This window comes from Petromyzon marinus, chromosome 37, assembly GCF_048934315.1.
Source record: "Petromyzon marinus isolate PM22_M1 ecotype Great Lakes invasive population chromosome 37, UKy_Petmar_22M1.pri1.0, whole genome shotgun sequence".
Taxonomy (NCBI): domain Eukaryota; kingdom Metazoa; phylum Chordata; class Hyperoartia; order Petromyzontiformes; family Petromyzontidae; genus Petromyzon; species Petromyzon marinus.
This window is the reverse complement of record NC_133703.1, coordinates 14,987,777-15,004,988: the sequence shown is the minus strand read 5'-3', so window position 1 is coordinate 15,004,988 and position 17,212 is coordinate 14,987,777. Positions and strand designations below refer to the sequence as shown.

The window sequence follows — 17,212 nt, the reverse complement described above, 5'->3', positions numbered from 1 at the left end:
CCCACCGGTGTGTTGAAGAGTGTAATGTGTGATTCACTCTTCAACACACCGGTGGGCTAAAGTAGTGAATTATTTGTCTTTTGTCAACGTGACACTTTTTTTGCTGATTGGCCGTGTCGGGTGGTGGAGGGTTACGACACATTTATAAATAAACGCGATCTAACCCAAAAACCTTTATTATGAACATTTGATATGTTGTCGTGAGAGTGAAACACAAAATTCAACACAAACATTCTTCATATTTTGCAAACAGCACTTTTCTCATCAACTTTCATGTGCTTCTTATAATATTCCTCAGTGACACCATTCGGGTATGGCAACTGGACATCCCCAATCGTAAAATTCGCCCCACAGACTGCCAGACAGGTCAACTTAAGAGGATAATCAAGTGTGTGGCGGTAAGTAGATATCCTCCATCCTTGTACTCATTCCTTCTTGCACTTGTGGCAGAACAGATCATGTATCTGTTCAACCACACCTATATGCGTGATATGATGTTCCTTTGAAATTAATAATAATTACAGCCATTTTTCAGTCCACTATTGGATTCAAGTTTTCCATGTAAGTTTGTATGGTTTTATTTTGTATTGTCTTACTTCACCGCATTGGATGGCAGGGTGCCTCAGATCAGTAGCGATGCCACTTATTTATGATAAACAGTTATGTAAAAGTATTTTTTTTTAAATGTTTTGTGTGGGCTTGCCTTGATGTCAAGTATCTGTTTTATGGATTTATTCAGCTGGTAATGAATAAACTCAAACAATAAACATTTGCTTAATACTGTGCTCTGCATGTGAATTTATTAACATTGGTAATCCAGCCTTGTTATGTTCAGGCATTACTCAAACATTCCTACCGAGTGGGTCAGAAGCCAGATATATCAAATTTAACAGTCAGATTTTTCCAACAACTTGAAGCCTCCCCTTCGCTTGTGGCACCTTTCCTGGATTTTAAGCTGGTCCTCGTGCATAAGAATTGTGATGGCCTCAGCACAATTTTCAATGGCTTATGTAAAAAAAAAATCTTTAAAATTATATTTTTGCTTCTTTCGGTAAAGTCACGTAGAAGGGAAACAATAAAATAATAAAAAATAATAAACAATAAAATTATCACGACGTTTCGACTGCAACACAAGCAATCATCAGGTATGAAAACCACAGCAAGAAAATTTGAAAAAGTGGCGTTTTTTTACGTAAAAAACCCGCCACTTTTTTCAATTTTTCTTGCTGTGGTTTTCACACCTGATAATGATTGCTTGTGTTGCAGTCGAAACGTCGTGAGAATTTTATTGTTTTATATATTATTTTATTGTTTCCCTTGTACGTGACTTTGCCGAAAGAACCAAGAATATGAATCCCTGCAATCACGAAAGCTTTAAATCAAAATCTTTTAAATTGTTCATAGCTGTAATGTCCTCTCTGGGTCAATGAACTTGGGGATGTGTGGAGGGATCCAGAATGGAGAATTGTCGCCCTTTTGTTCTTGGATGCAAATAATACATTTGGATAGACCGTTATTTGTGAAAAACCTCAATGGTCATGGTGGTGGTGGTGCTTGTTGTCCGAGACTAGGTGGCACCAGATGACAGCTTCTTTTACTGTGGCACCACAAGTGGAGACATCTTGAAGGTTAATCTCAAAACGAAGCTGCTCAACAGCTATGGTCCGGCGAAGAACAAGTTAACGCTGGTAACACGTCTTTCTTAAATAAAATATAAAGCCACTGAAAAGCAAAGTAAAATGTTTACCTTATTGACTCGTCTTGACCTCAGAAACCAAGTGCAATCCGCTTTTCCACTAACATTGTTACACACATGCATGAAACTGCTGAAACTACAGCTCTATCCTTCTGCTGTGACCCCTTCATCTTTAAACGGTTCATCATACATCATTGTCACCTTCATATTTTAATCTGCATCTCCAACATACATTATTGTCTTATCATTATCCATCCTCTTCATCATTAATATCATCATCATCATCCTGGTATGATTATCTCATGTTTTCCAGCATATTTATCATCATTTTGTGTGTTTAGTGTGTTGTCCTTCCCCCGCACCCCTGATTTGCACGGTTAGCAACGTACGGTGCAAAAAGAAGCTCAACATGTATATCGTCTTCATCGTCATTTAATTATCTTTCTTCCTCTCCATGCTTGATCCTGTTATCCATGGGTAACTTCATTATCATTGTCATCATAATCTTATCAGCATGATCTTCATCATCTTGCTGTGGAAAACAGGAAAAAATATTGCCTATATTTAACTCCTTATCTGAAATATGTGTGAATCAATGGGAGTGCTGATCAATTGATAATATTGAAGAATAACGGTTCATCCAAAAGAACTGGGACATCAATTATGGAAAAGAGTGTCACATATCAGAGGTATTTCACTATACACAGTTTCAGTGGGAATCACCGGATGGTGTTGCAGATCATGGGCAATAGGTAATATAGTCTTAACTGACTTTATGTTTTCAAAAATAAATGGTGATGAAACAACTTTGGCTCTGAACTACATAAATGATCTTTCCAGCCTCTGTATGACATAAGATCTCCCTATCATGATTCATAGATGCATGTCACTTTGACATGTGGTCCCCTGACGCATTCAAAAGTGTGTTAAGTGGAGTCTCCAGCTATGAGTCATTCCATATAAATACTTTCCAACTCTGCATTAAACAACACTTGCCAGAAATGTTAACCTACTAGATTTTTTATTCTTGTAATGCTTGAGATGGAATTTGTATTGTCACACTGGTGAAACTTTGGTGGAGCAGTGGCATTCTGGTTAGCGCACTGTGCTATGAACACAATGATCTGAGTTTGGTTTTCAGTCACGACTTGCATAAGTGGACGTAGTCCACTTGTTGGTAAAGTCACGTAGGAAACGTGCCATTACCGAAAGAACCAAAGAGTAATTCCTGCAGTTACGAAGACGTCAAATCAAGTTTGTATTTCGTCCGTAAGCCGGAGCAGAAATTGGTATCACCTAAGGTAGCAAAACTTTAGCGATACCAATGTGTAATACGAATGAATTACTTGATAACCACACTGATTTCAAATGGTTACCACATTATTCACTGTTGTTGGTCACTTAACGACATTGAAACCATGAAAGTGATGTCACCCCGTGTTGTACTGATGAGTTAAATATCTGGTCTGGACTCATGGAAATACGAGTGCATAAATATGACCTTTATATAATATATTAGATCATATATATATATATCATTTGGGCTCTAACCTCGTTTTAAAATACACAAATCTACAATTGTATTCTATTTTACACCTCTCCGATGTGTTTCTGGGTTGTATTGTGTGTTGTTTGGCACGATGTCCAATGTTTCACTTCACTTGGTTGGTAATCCATCAGGAGCAAACGTCGTACCTAAATGCCGAACAACAAACATAGTACAACCCAGAAACACATCGGAGAGCCCTACAGCACAATCGGGAAAACATATGCAGTCTATAGTAGACCGCATAATAAAACTGGCTTATTAAGACACCGACGCATGCATGTTATATACTGTATGTGTACGTATATATATTTTTAATCGTGGTTTGGTGGTAATTAATTGAAGGTGGAGGGGTTACCAGCCCCTCGCACCCATCCAGAGCCCCCATTTGGCCACTGTGGTGGTTACAATGGCCATGAAGGGAAAGGCCAATCTAAATTGGCCATCCCCCCACGGCACTGCCCACCACAGCGTTGCCTTGCGGCACCACGAGGAGGTAGGAGGCCCCAGGGGGACAGGTGTCTATGACGTCTTTCTCGCCAAACCCCATTTTCTGAGGCTGCGGTGCCTCAAATATTGGAAGAAGTCACCCCCTATGAATGGCTGGCTGAGGTGCCATCTGTTGAGGAAGTACTGAAGGTGATCCAGAGCCTGAGACCAGAGAAAGGCACCAGGCAGAGATGATCTCCCAAGCGAAATGCTGAGGGAGGGTGGCATTTGTGCACAGACTGCCCTACATGACATCACTGCCCTACATGACATCATAACAACGGTCTTGACCACTGGATGGGTTCCACAGGATTAGAAGGATGCCCTGGTGGTCCCCCTATTTAAGAAGGGGGACCACCAGCAGAGGTGTAGGGAATTCCAACAAGACCTACATCTCTGCTTCATTGACCTGGTCAAGACTGATGATACCATAAGCAGGCCTGGGCTCTGGGTTGTTCTTCGTGCTTTCGGAGTCCCTGACCCGCTGCTCATGATCATTAATGACCTTCATGATGGTGAGTGGGCCTGGGTAACACTACGTGGCTGGGAGTCGGAGCCATTCCCTGTTCACCTTGGGGTGCGACAGAGATGTTCAACTGGCTCCCACATTAAGAAGGGGGACCGCAGAGACTGTAACAACTACAGGGGCATCTCACTCCTCAGTATGCCGGGAAAGGTCCTGGCAAGGATTATTCAACATCACCTTGCCAGGCACGCTGAGGAGAGGCTTGTGGTGCCCCAATGTGGTTTCAGGAAAGGGCGGTCCTGCACAGATGCCATATTTTCTGTCAGTCTGCTACAGCAGAGATGTAAAGAATTCCAACAAGACCTACATCTCTGCTTTATTGACCTAGTCAAGGCCTATGATACCATCAGTAGGCCTGGGCTCTGGGTTTTTCTTCGTGCTTTTGGAGTCCCTGACCTGCTCATGATCATTAAGGACCTTCATGATGGTGAGTGGGCCCGGGTAAAACTACGTGGCTGGGAGTTGGAGCCATTCCCTGTTCACCTTGGGGTGCGACAGGGATGTCCTCTGGCTCCCACATTAATTATTGAACATCGATTTCGACCACGTAGTTTGTGAAGCTTTCAATAGTTGTACCGGAGAAATTTCCATCTGGTACAGATACAATGGGAGACTGATCGATGCCTGGGTGCAGTCAAGGGATGGCTCCCTATTGCTCAACCATGTTATGTATGCCGATGATCTGGAAAATTGCTGCTCACTCAGAGGAGGAGATGGAGGCACTGCTGCTGAACCTGGAGCTTGCCACTAAGAGGTGGGGACTTACCATCAGCCACCACCAAAACTAAGCACCTGCCTGGGTATTTTGTAGCATTGGACACTCCACCCCCACAACTCCCAATTGGTGATAGGGCAGTTGTGGAGAGAGTGGAAAGTTTCCCATACCTGGCCAGTGTGCTCATGACCGGCTCCGGTTTGACAGCAGAGGTCTCACTCTGAATCAGTCGAGTGGCATTATCTTTTCATTGGTTGCATAACGCTGTGTGGAAGCTACCTGATCTGTCGCTCTGCACGAAGCTTTAGGTCTTCGCGGCCACAGTCATTCCCTCCCTTCTCTATGCTTGCGAAACGTGGACCCCCCTAATGGAACATCTTCGCCGGTTAGAAACATTTAGGCTTGCCTGCCTACGATCCATCCTGGGTTTAACCAGGCTGGATTGTGTGAGGAGCTCACATATCCTTGAAAGATCTGGACAAAGTTCCATCGGTGAGCTCCTCCGGCAGGCAAGGCTGCATTGGCTGGATCATGTAGCCCACATGGCCAGCCACTGCATGCCTAAACAGCTTTTGTTCGGCCGGATAGAGGGGGCTAAACGGCCGCAGCACAGGCTAAAGAAGAGATGGAGTGATGTGGTACAGGAGGATGTGGAGCTGAGTGGACTTGTCGATGACTGGTACCAGCAGTGTCAAGATTGGCCTCTGTGGAGGAGGCTCACAACAACGAGCGGAGCGCCGGGTCGCTAAAGCACAGCAGGTTGGCACAGTAGGGGGCACAGGTGATGCATCAGCCAGTCATCTCAGTCAGTCGACCCGTGGCACCTGGGTCTGCCTCGTGACCTCCTGCCAGTGGGCGTTTGATACTTCACGGCCTCAACGTGCACATAGTCTGGCACAAGCGTCGTGGTGATGTCACCGCCACTTAGTGGCGAATGGCAGTTGTTGTGTACATATCAAGGCCCCAGGGGGAACAGTGGTTAGAATATGCTGCTCACAATTGGAAGGTGCAAGTTTATATCGCAGTCAAGCGTAGACTCAACCTTTCTACCCTACAGGCTTGATAAATGAGAAGCAATTTGTGGGAAGTCAGCGGTGGTTGTTCTGCCCATACCTCTGCCACGTGAATGGAGATTGTAACCAATGGGCCAGTAGATGAACTACTCGCATATGAAATTGAAAATCACCTCGAGCCTTTCAAAGGAAACATTAAAAGATTACTGAGCTTAAACATAAATACACAAAACAAATACACAAACACATATTTTAATTATTTAACACAAATATTATATATTTACCAGACTTAATTTTACAAACATATTTTTTATGGTGAAAAAAGCTTAAATTCCCCAGTTGTGAATTTAATCCTGGACCTCATAATTACCTAACTTTAGAAATGTAAAACGTGCCAGTAACAGTAAACCAAAAAATTCAGGCAAAAAAATGCGTGAATGATATGTCTCAGGGTGCTTAGAGACTGATGGTGACCCTATTAAGTTACCAGTTTACAAATTCAAATCCTGATTTGGCTGATTCTGCTTTATTGCTTTACAGTAAATTCAACATGTTTTTCATGCTGTAATTGATACGTAGATTTCTATTTGGAAACAAATGTTGTCAGGAAAATTCCACACTCATAAATCGAATCCTGCACCTTGTAATTCAATGGTGAAGTTCACAACAAAATATGATAGGAAAGCATTGTAGATTTAATCGGGAAGATGTCACGGTGGGTGAGATACGTGTGCAGCATGGAACAGGGCATGAGTGCTGTTTCATCTGAAGCAGCACACTGCTTAAGCACACTGCTTGATATTGGTCAGATTTTGATCAATACATTGGCAAGCATAAGTGATATCTGTAAATGTGACAATTTTATGGGGTAGTGGAGTGCTAATGACAAAAAATGGCATAAAACTACAATGTGGTGAAAGCCATAAACATACGTATCATTGACTTAAAGCTTTTGAACTGCAGGAATACATATTCTATGGGTCCTTCGGTAAAGCCACGTAGATAGAACAATAATACAAATATCACGACGAAATATCACGACGTTTCATCTTGAATGTAAGATTTATGACCAAAAAGCTTAGACCGCCTGAAATCACAAAAATACATATTAGACTGACTATATGCTTTCGTTTACTTGTTTTTATTGTTTACTCGCTCTTGGTAATGGAGGTTGTGTAACGCTCGTTGGGCAAGTGCAGTGAGATGAGGGGCCCAGGATTGGTTTGGATATCACCCTGAATTGATGTTAACCATGACTGCCAATGATGCTCTGTCCCACTCCATGTCCATGCTATTAAGTTGCAAATGTATATACTTTTAATGAATGTAATAGAAAAAACAACAAAAACAACGATTTGATATTATAAAAATTGAAAAAAACACTGTCCAATCCACGTGGTCGAAAAACGATATATATTTTTTAATGTCATCTCCTTGGTAATGCATCTATTCCAAGGCATAGGTATTGTAAAAATGTTGGGCTCCCTACTGCCCTCATGTCACCGTTTGGTGTTATTACCCCTGGGATTCGATCATGTGGCACACTGCAAATGTTGAAGTTGTTTCCTCATGATTTGACACGCTCATCAATACTCCTCTTCACGGCGAATAATTCATCCACATTTCCTGCAGTTCTTTTAACCAATTCAGCAGTGTGACGGGGACCGTTCAAATATTCTCATTGGCATTGTGTATATTCTTTTCAGAACATTACACCACTTAACATTTATTTTTTTATTTAACTTGGTTCGTATAATGTTACTCTTTTATAATTTGTTGTTGGATTTTGTATAAATGTATCCCCCTGCTCATGTAACGTAATGTAAATAGTCATTTAAGAAACGCAAATCATGCTAATAGCATCTCTAATGCGCATTCTGTCTCGTCACACTGTTTCTTAAATTAATTTAAGGTCTCTCTTGAAGTGGTTGAATTCAAGGTTTTGTGTTCTTGAGTTTGTCGGGTAGTAAAATCCACGTGAAAGGACCCATCTTCTGAAGCGCATTCACGAGTCGTCTTTAGGCGGGGTTTGTGTAACAACAACAAGATTACCAAGATCAGCAGATCTAAGGTGTTGTTGTTTCCGATCATTGGCGACAGGCCTGCATAACTCCGATAAATAACAGGGTGCCATACAAGTATATGGCCTTTCTCATCTTCATTAATGTACCGGAGTCAATCATGTGAATTCCATATTAACATGATGGGGCCAGTATTTCCACATGACAACTACTGTGGACATCCAACAAAGTGTTTTTATTACACGCTTTTTATTATTAACTCACTCTGTCTGTTGTTGCTGTATCCTCAAATCTTGTAACTCAATTATAACCCACTTCCCAATGTGGTATCGACTGCAAACTTGGTATACTTCTGTCATACTGATGACAATACTATATTCTATCATAAAAATATAACTTATATATTTTGTAACATTCTTTTCATATGTTATGTTTCGGCTTGGGTCTAATTGTCCACACTCAACTGACGTTGGCTGTAAATAACCATGGCCCCTTACGTTAAGGCAAGCTTCGGGGTCACTTCCTGGAGTCGTGGAGTTCTGCCATTATGAGTAGGGTACATTTAATGAAAGCGTATTTAAAAAAAAGTTTTTAAAAATATGACTTATTATTTTAGAGGCTCTGGAGATTTGATGGCCAAGTCAGTTTGAACTCAGAACATTATATGTGTGAGTCAAACGCTCTGCCATTGCAACCTAAATTAGAGATATATGACAAAAATAAAATGAACTTAGAATGTCTCTGATTATGTATTAGCTCAAAATGTAATTTTTATCCAAAAATGCTATTTTCTCTCGTGGACATCACAGACGTTTATATTTGGTCCACAGATTTAGACTATTCATAATAAAGGTTTTTGGGTTAGATCGCGTTCATTTATAAATGTGTCGTAACCCTCCACCACCCGACACGGCCAATCAGCAAAAAAAGTGTCACGTTGACAAAAGACAAATAATTCACTACTTTAGCCCACCGGTGTGTTGAAGAGTGAATCCACATTTACAGTTTAAGTACGACGTTTCGCTGGATGAATTATTTGTCTTTTGTCAACGTGACACTTTTTTGCTGATTGGCCGTGTCGGGTGGTGGAGGGTTACGACACATTTATAAATAAACGCGATCTAACCCAAAAACCTTTATTATGAATAATATTGGTCGCGAAAGCCTACGTGTTAAACAGATTTAGACTAACTAAAATAAACTGCCCATGCATTCTATGCAAGATCTTTCCAAACAATCTTGAGACTCTTGAACAAGGGTCAATTGTTATAAGTGTGTCTTTGGTTCTTTCGGTAAAGTCACGTAGAAATAAAAAATAAATAAAATAATAGCATACGACGTTTCGATTGCAACACAAGCAATCATCATCAGGTACAAATGAAAGAGAAAAATAAAAACAAAGTAAAACTTAGAAATATAATGCAATACAACACAGAGAGTTGGCTAACATAACAGTCAACACCATACCTGGTTGATTACGTTCTTCCAAAGATTGCTAAATGTGAGAGAGAGACAAAACACAGACACGGAGACACATAGACAGACACACAAGCAGAGAGAGATAACACGGAAACACAGAGAGAGACACAAACATAGGCACACAGAGAAACAAAGCCTGTGTCGAGGCCTTAAATAGAGAGAGAAGGGGGCAGAGAGAGAGGAGGGGGCGGGTAGATAAATTAGCATGTCAATGAGAGATTTGGAGCTTTCGTGACTGCAGGGAATAATAGAGCAACAACACGACGACACAGAGAGAGAGAGATTAGATTCACATTATTTGGCTGCCATTGTCACCTGTTTTATTCATCGCTCATCATCCTGCAATGTATCCTGATAAAACAGTGTTCTTGTTAGTGAGCATTACATCTCCAATTATATGTTGCATCGTGTGCTTAATTGTCATTGTAGTTCTGAATGGTTCCAAAGAGCTGTATTTGATTCAAGCAAAAATCTAATGGGCATTTCCATTAACAAACAATCCAATTCCTGTTTGTCCCTGGTAGGGAGTAACAGCCTTGAGTCTCCTCAAGTCTGGAGAGCTTTTGGTTGGTACAGGAGATGGTGTGGTTGCACTTTGCAAGGAAGCCAACTTCAAGACAATGCAGTAAGTGTCACTCATGAGATTTATAATCATTATACATTGTCTATAGCGGAATCGCTGTCCCCTGTACAAAATGTTATCTTTTCAGAAAAAGGCATAGCAACTCAGTCACATTCTCAGCAGCATTAGTGATAGGCCGAGTATTACACACTACATTTGTCAAGTGCACCTTTACTATACTTGGCAATATTTACGTGTACGAGGTTACTGAGAACGACTCATTGAGTCCGCAAAAGGTTGTTAATGTGTTGTGTCATATTGCCATGATGATCACCTTACCTTAGCCAGCCAATCAGACCACTTGTTGCTTGTCCAAGAAAAACATTTGAATAGCATTTTTAAAAAGGTGCATGATGCAGGTCTGACATTATTCGGCCTTCAAAGTTGCTCCATATGAAAGCCAATGCTTAATCAAGAGCAACATGGACAACAATATTATTTTGTGCAACAGTTCAGGATAATTGCACTGTTTTTCTTGAGCTTTACAACAAAGCAGCACAAGGTTCAATTTGTGTATAGCTACATTAAGAGTGCAGTGAGCTTCACATGTTGGTGACATGCATCTGGATCATCTTCTGAATTCAGAAACTAAAATGGCTGCCAATATTTGTTATCATGTTCACTGTTCAAGCACCACTCTTTAATGTAGATGTGCATAATTTTTTTTATCATGGTTTTGGTGTGTAGGCATACAATTTTAACATTAAATGTTGTATCATTTAATGATATCGAATGTTGTCAACTGAATTTTAAATATTAGCTAAATATTAACATGTATACAATTAACACCTGACACATACAGTAGGTTTTCTCAGCCAATATATTCATAATTGATTTTTGGGCGAGGCTACGTAATGATCTGGCTACATTTCTGCTGTAAGACCTTTCACCACCTGAGATAGCCAAACAAAATACTTTATAACTTGTTGTACAAGTGTTTACTTTTTCAATTATTATTGTTGCAGCTGACCTGTGAATTGAAGAACAATGTTCACACTCAAACTTAGCAATTAGATACAAAGTTTACTTGAAATGATGTCAAGCAAGCATCTTCAGGATAAAATCCAGAAACTCGAGAGTAAAATCCAGGAAGTCAGAATAACCTTGTCACCTGATCTGACTTTTTTACGACATCAGAAGAACAACAATTACAAATTAATATATTCAAATTGTACAGTCTTGTAATTTACCCACACCAATGATGAGCATTATATGCTACCTATGAATCTACTCGCCTGTAGTGGGATAGCAGTATCATGTTAACTTGAGATTACGCGAAATGTTCACATTTACAATGGTTAATTGACATACTACCATTGTCATATGTCAACAACTGAGATGTAGTATCAGATTTATAGATTTGGTTATGAAAATTGTTCTTCAACTTACCGGCGAGTTGAAAAATATATAATTGGCGATTAAATGCTTGTACACATGGCAGTTTAAATTGTTTGCCAATGTCAGGTGATGGTAGGCCTTATGACAGACATTTGGCCAGATTATTCTGTGGCCTAAACCAAAAATCCACTATGAATGTGATTCTTAATGCAATGATAGCATACAGTATATGAAATTAATCTAGTTGTTATACTTTAACGGATTAAGTTCTGGTACAGTGGTTAGCACACTACGCTATAAATCAAGTAACCTGACTTCGATACCCAGCCACAGCTGACATCATTCCTGAGCGATGTCTAATCAATTCTGGACTTCTGTCTTTCACACTAACCACTTTTTTGCCCAAAATAGTGAAGTGTGGTCAAATAATCTCCTCATGGCTGACACTGTATGGGTAGGCCTGCATCCAGGAGTGCAGTCACAAAGGCTTTCAATTAATGTGATGTATTATTATTCGTTTTATATACTGTAGTTATGAGCAATTAAGTAGACAGCATCAGTTTTATAAATGTTTTATCAATAAGCAGAAATCACGCCAGTCACGTGTATATGCCAAAAAAATATAACATGTGAACAAAATAATTTGGAATTTGATGTATTATCCCTTGTGTTTTTGTCTTTTAAGTGGACCTACCAATATGCATGCATTGCTCGAGTAGAATCCACTTGAGAATTGTACTGTATCACAGTGTAAAAGTGGTGTGCAGGTGCATTCATAATTATATACATATATATATTCCAAGCAAGCTAATACAAAACATTTGTTGAATGCAGTTGAGTGTAATAATTTTAGAATGCACCTGTGCCTTTCATTTTTTTTGTTCTGGCTTCCCACTGATGCATTTTGCTTTCTCGCGTTCAGAAAGGTGGCACTGGAGGGTGCAGTGACATCCATTTCCCTGCGTGGCCAGGGTCACCAGTTCTTTGCTGGAACAGCGGTGGCTCAGATCTATCAGTTCAACCTGCCAGAGTTCACTCATGAGATGATCGCCACGTGCCACAGCGAGCCCGTCAACGACGTTGCTTTTCCATTGTAAGGCTGCTTTCAATCGTGTGTTTTTTTTTGTTTTACGATAATAATAATAGAACGGGATGCTGTCATAGTGTAATGGGTAGCACACATGGCTCGAAATCCAGAGGTCAGCAGTGCAATTCATCTCCCGGCACGGCAGCTGAAATAACGGTGCGAGTTTATTCAAATTTACCACATCTCTGTCCACCCAGCAGTATAAATGGGTACACCATAGTCAGTAGATCGACAAGTCGCATCCTGTGGCGTAAAGTCTGACCAGTGTGAAAGAGTGGGTCAGGCTACACTGGAAGGACTCTATAGAGCTTCAAGTAACTGCACAGCTTCACCTTTTAACAATAGGCCAGCAATTCTGCGACCTGCAGGTGACCTGCAAAGCAGGGCGGTTTCAGGTCGGTCCAAAGACGTTTATACGCCTTGCGGTTCAAGTGTGGGTCGAGTCATGTTTATCGTGGGACACCTGCGGGTGTCTGCAATGATCCACTGTAATTTTTGTTCTCGCTAGAAACTGGGCGATGATGGTACATTTCGCGCCATTTTGGTTCAGTGTGAGCAGAACAGCAGTGTGAGTGCGTGCTTTAGAGCACGTGATCACGTGGGTGAGGTGAATGTATTTTTTTGTCATTCAGGTAGCTCAGTAGTAAAGCAAGCAGGCTCACATTTTGAGTCGATAAAAAGGGTACTGATTTGTGGGCAAGTCAACAGTGGTTCTCGTACGGATAGACTCGCCCCTGCAATAGCAACGTGAAATTCCCACCACTGGCTCAGGGTTGTAAACAGGAGATGAGCATCATCTTAATGCTCATTTAAGAAGGAAATTACTGCCTTTTGTGGATTTAAATGTAATTTTGCTTTGTTGTCTACTTAAACATTAATCTTATTAGTCATAATTCATATATATATTTAAATTGTTTATATAATTTCTGAAATTAACTATATATATAAAAGGGAAATTTGTGAATATGTGTGTCTGTTTGAAATGTTTAGCATACTTCCCAACATGCAACAAACTTAAAAATTGGCATGTGGGTAGCTTCCAGACTGTACACAATGCAAAAAAGTATAAAAATAGACTTTTGTATTTTTTTGGGGGGGGGGGGCGCAATAATGGATATATTTTGCACTGCAAGTGAGCGGTGACGTCACATCTGTGATGTCACCTGCATGCGGCAGCGTCACGCAGTGTGACTGCTGACGTCACGAGAAAAGTCCACGCGACCACAGGGAGAATATGCAAATTCCAAATATACTTTACATGTGTCAGAGTCTGAATCGAACCCACGACCTTTCGTATACCAGACGAGTTAGTTAACATCTCGCCACCGTGGTGCTAGGAAGGCTGCGATCTTTATTGGAGCACTGAGTGAGAACTGCTGAGATCATGGGCTTGAGCCTCATTTGCGCTAAAACTGATCCCTGGGTATCGGTAAAGTAATATTCTCGCATCCTCTTTTTTCACAGTTTTAATGACTTAATGTGGCAATAGACTCTCACAGAGTGGAATCATTTGTCTACATAATGTAGTGGCTCTTGTGGCTGCAGTACGAGAGACCTGCTGAAATGACCCTTAAGAGATGTTGCTTCTCTCTTGTGGGTCATTTCACAGCATGATGTGTCGTGCTCGTCCCTAGAAAGAGCTCAATGAGAAAATCCTACGTTCTGAGCTCCGAGGTCAATACGTCAGTTGGGATGCGATGTGTAAAGACATTAAATGCATAATCAAGAAAATGAATGATACCTTTATTCAATTTAGAAGGCCTATTGTATCTCTCTCTCTTTTTTAGAGAAACGTGAGTAACCAGATTATTATGTATCCAGCATACGTTTCTTTTGTCGTGGGATTTAAGATTAAAACGTATTCTCCAGTATGGTGCACTCTTGTTCCCAGTATAAATGCTTTATGAGCAAGGAACTACTTGATTGTCAATAGTAGTGCCAAGAAGTGGTCCAGTACTTTACTACCGCGAAGCCTGCGCACTTCAGTGTACAAGACGAAGTTTCCATATCTTGTTTCAGTTTGGTACAAAAGTTCCACAAACTGACTGATGCAGAGGGCATGCGCGTTTAAAGTTTCCATTTATATTTAGTGACTTTCTGAGCCTTCCTATACTTTGCACTCAAATCGTTTTTTTTGTATCGTTTGTTGTTGTAACTCTCTGGCCCGCCCCCGTTCTGCACATTTGTGAAAAAGAGCTTTGTAGCTGTACGGATTCCTCCAGTCTAAATACATTTTCTGATTCTGAATAACGTTGTACTAATCTGGTTACATACAAACAACTACTGGATTACAGATGCACCCCCAACTTTGCTTTCAATTACGGTACATAATGGGATAGGTGCAGCCTTGCAAATACTTGCTCACGCCACTCCTGGCAGAAGTCCCTCCACTAGAGAGAGTTTGAGAGAGGGTAGTTTGGTCTACGTTTCCATGCTGGCCAGACATCTTGGAAGAGGTGGGGGTATACAGACTTTGCTACACTATATTACCTGCCGATCAACTTACTGTGGCATACCTATTTATACTCGTGGAATGGTCAGAGGCTGAAGATTTAAGAAACTTGCGGCAATTATTTAACTGCCGTACTGGGAGATCATCGTATCAGTGACCTCTGGATTGTAAGTCCAGTATTCCTAACTAGTACACCACAGGGGATATAACTGTGTCTTATAATCCGAAGGAAAACGGTAGTATAAAAAGGTTGACTGATTCTTTCTTGTTGTATAACCAGTGGCACATCGGAGCTGTTCGCCACCTGCTCAAGTCAGGACATACGTGTGTGGCACACACAGTCGGGCAAAGAGCTGCTGCGGATCACTGTGCCCAACATGACTTGCCACTCCATCCAGTTTGCGCGCAATGGAAAGAACATCGTGAGCGGTGAGCATACTCACGGCAATACTTACGTGCATAAGCTCGCATATACGCGATGCAGTGTTTGAATCACAGTTCCCTTGATTGCTGTTGTTGTTACATTGTTTTTATAGCTTTATTTTGGTGATTTCGAAAACATATGGTTAAGCCATGTTTCTTGCGGAAGTGCGGAGTTGGCCTGATAACTTTAATCTAAATTGTCGTATGGTTAAATTTTGATTTAAAGCTTTCGTGACTGCAGGGATTCATATTCTTGGTTCTTTCGGTAAAATGACTTTACCGAAAGAACCAAGAATATGTCTTATGGTTGTTATTGTTTGACTTGCATCACACTGGGATTTTTGCACACAGCGTTGTAATACGGTGGGGGGGGGATTTTCTAGAAGATTTGCTGGTTTATCCAGGATGTTTCTGTTGCACGTCGTCACTTTAAGATGTTCTCTGTTCATATTTTGTTTGTTGCGGTTGCACCCGACTCAAGAGCCGCATGGCTCACAGGGCTATACCTAATAAATAAAACTTGAAAACTTGAAACTTATTTAGACATAGCTGTGCAATTGCATTCAAAAGCAACATCATGATGCATATTGTACCACCTCTCTGCTTAAGGCATTTCTTTTTAGTTCATATGAGTTGACATTTTTACGAATTAGTTTTTTTATATTTTTGCCCGTTATATTTATATTGAGCGACAAGCACCAAGGGTTAGAGCAAAACTGTCTTTTTATCATTTGAAGCTCCAGACAGCTATACAGCTAACGATGGAGCAATCATATATTTACAGTAATATATTCTGAACGAAGATCTCTTATAGGTATGTAAAACACATAGTATAACACAAGCACTGAAAGAGTAGGTAGCTCTGTATATTTTTCCAAACCAATCCCCAGAGGGATGGCTTGGCAATTAAGGTGTAAAGCACCAGTTACATGAAAATGGCTCGTTGGTTTAGGAGTTAAACACTGAGCTGGCAAGGCTGGTGGTGCAATATAAACACAACAAACTGCATTTGCTATGTTTATTTAGCCTTCACATACGATATTCCCTCGTTATTCGCGAGGGATCCGTTCCGGACATGCTCGTGAATAGAACATTTTGCGGATAATGATATTGGCCTACGAAAATATAGCTTTGGAATGAGTTAGCTTAAAATACATTCCTGCGAAGGGAGCTGGTAGGAACGTTGGGTTGCTCGGTCAATAGCCAGGGTCAACGGCGGCACCACGTGGTGTATTCCGCAAATATGCCCGGCTGTGAGGGCGGGCACAAGCCGGCCTGAGTATGTTAAACGTTGAGTTTTATAAGGGCACTACGGGGTGACCAGCCCCTCCCCACCCTCCCCACGCTCCCCACCTAGCCCCTCCCCACCCTCCCCTCCCCACCCAGCCCCTCCCCACCCTCCCCTCCCCACCCAGCCCCTCCCTGCCCACCCAGCCCCCCTCCACCCTCCCCTCTCCACCCAGCCCCACCCCTCCCATTTTTGGATGCACGACGGACGGACGAACACAATAATCTCCTGTGGGCTGGTGTAACCAGGAGGTTCCTATCAGTATTAATACATATGTAGTGACTGTGAATGTCACTGTGTGGTGCCGGGCTTGCGAAGCCACAGCCCGGTTACTGGGCGTAGTACCAGCCCTAGCGGGGCTTGGGTGAACGCTGGTTAGCGCGGAGGCACCACATACAGTGTGCGGTGCGGGCTCCCGGGGAGGGAGCGAGAGGGAGTGTTAGCCAGCCAGGGTTATGTTGGGGCATGATACGCTGGTTGACCTGCCGACACGTGACCGGATGATATTGGAGGGGGG

General features: G+C 41.5%; 1 protein-coding gene across 4 annotated transcripts in view; it reads left to right on the top strand.

The window, feature by feature from the left end:
* The window catches only part of CFAP52 (cilia and flagella associated protein 52), a 270,832-nt gene that overhangs the window by 213,403 nt on the left and 40,217 nt on the right, over positions 1-17,212 (top strand). For all 4 annotated transcript variants that reach the window (XM_032967311.2, XM_032967310.2, XM_032967312.2 and 1 more), the window contains 5 exons: positions 299-398; positions 1,572-1,688; positions 10,010-10,110; positions 12,368-12,538; positions 15,265-15,413. In XM_032967311.2, coding sequence (XP_032823202.2) covers positions 299-398; positions 1,572-1,688; positions 10,010-10,110; positions 12,368-12,538; positions 15,265-15,413 — 638 coding nt within the window. The remainder of the gene's footprint in view (positions 1-298; positions 399-1,571; positions 1,689-10,009; positions 10,111-12,367; positions 12,539-15,264; positions 15,414-17,212) is intronic.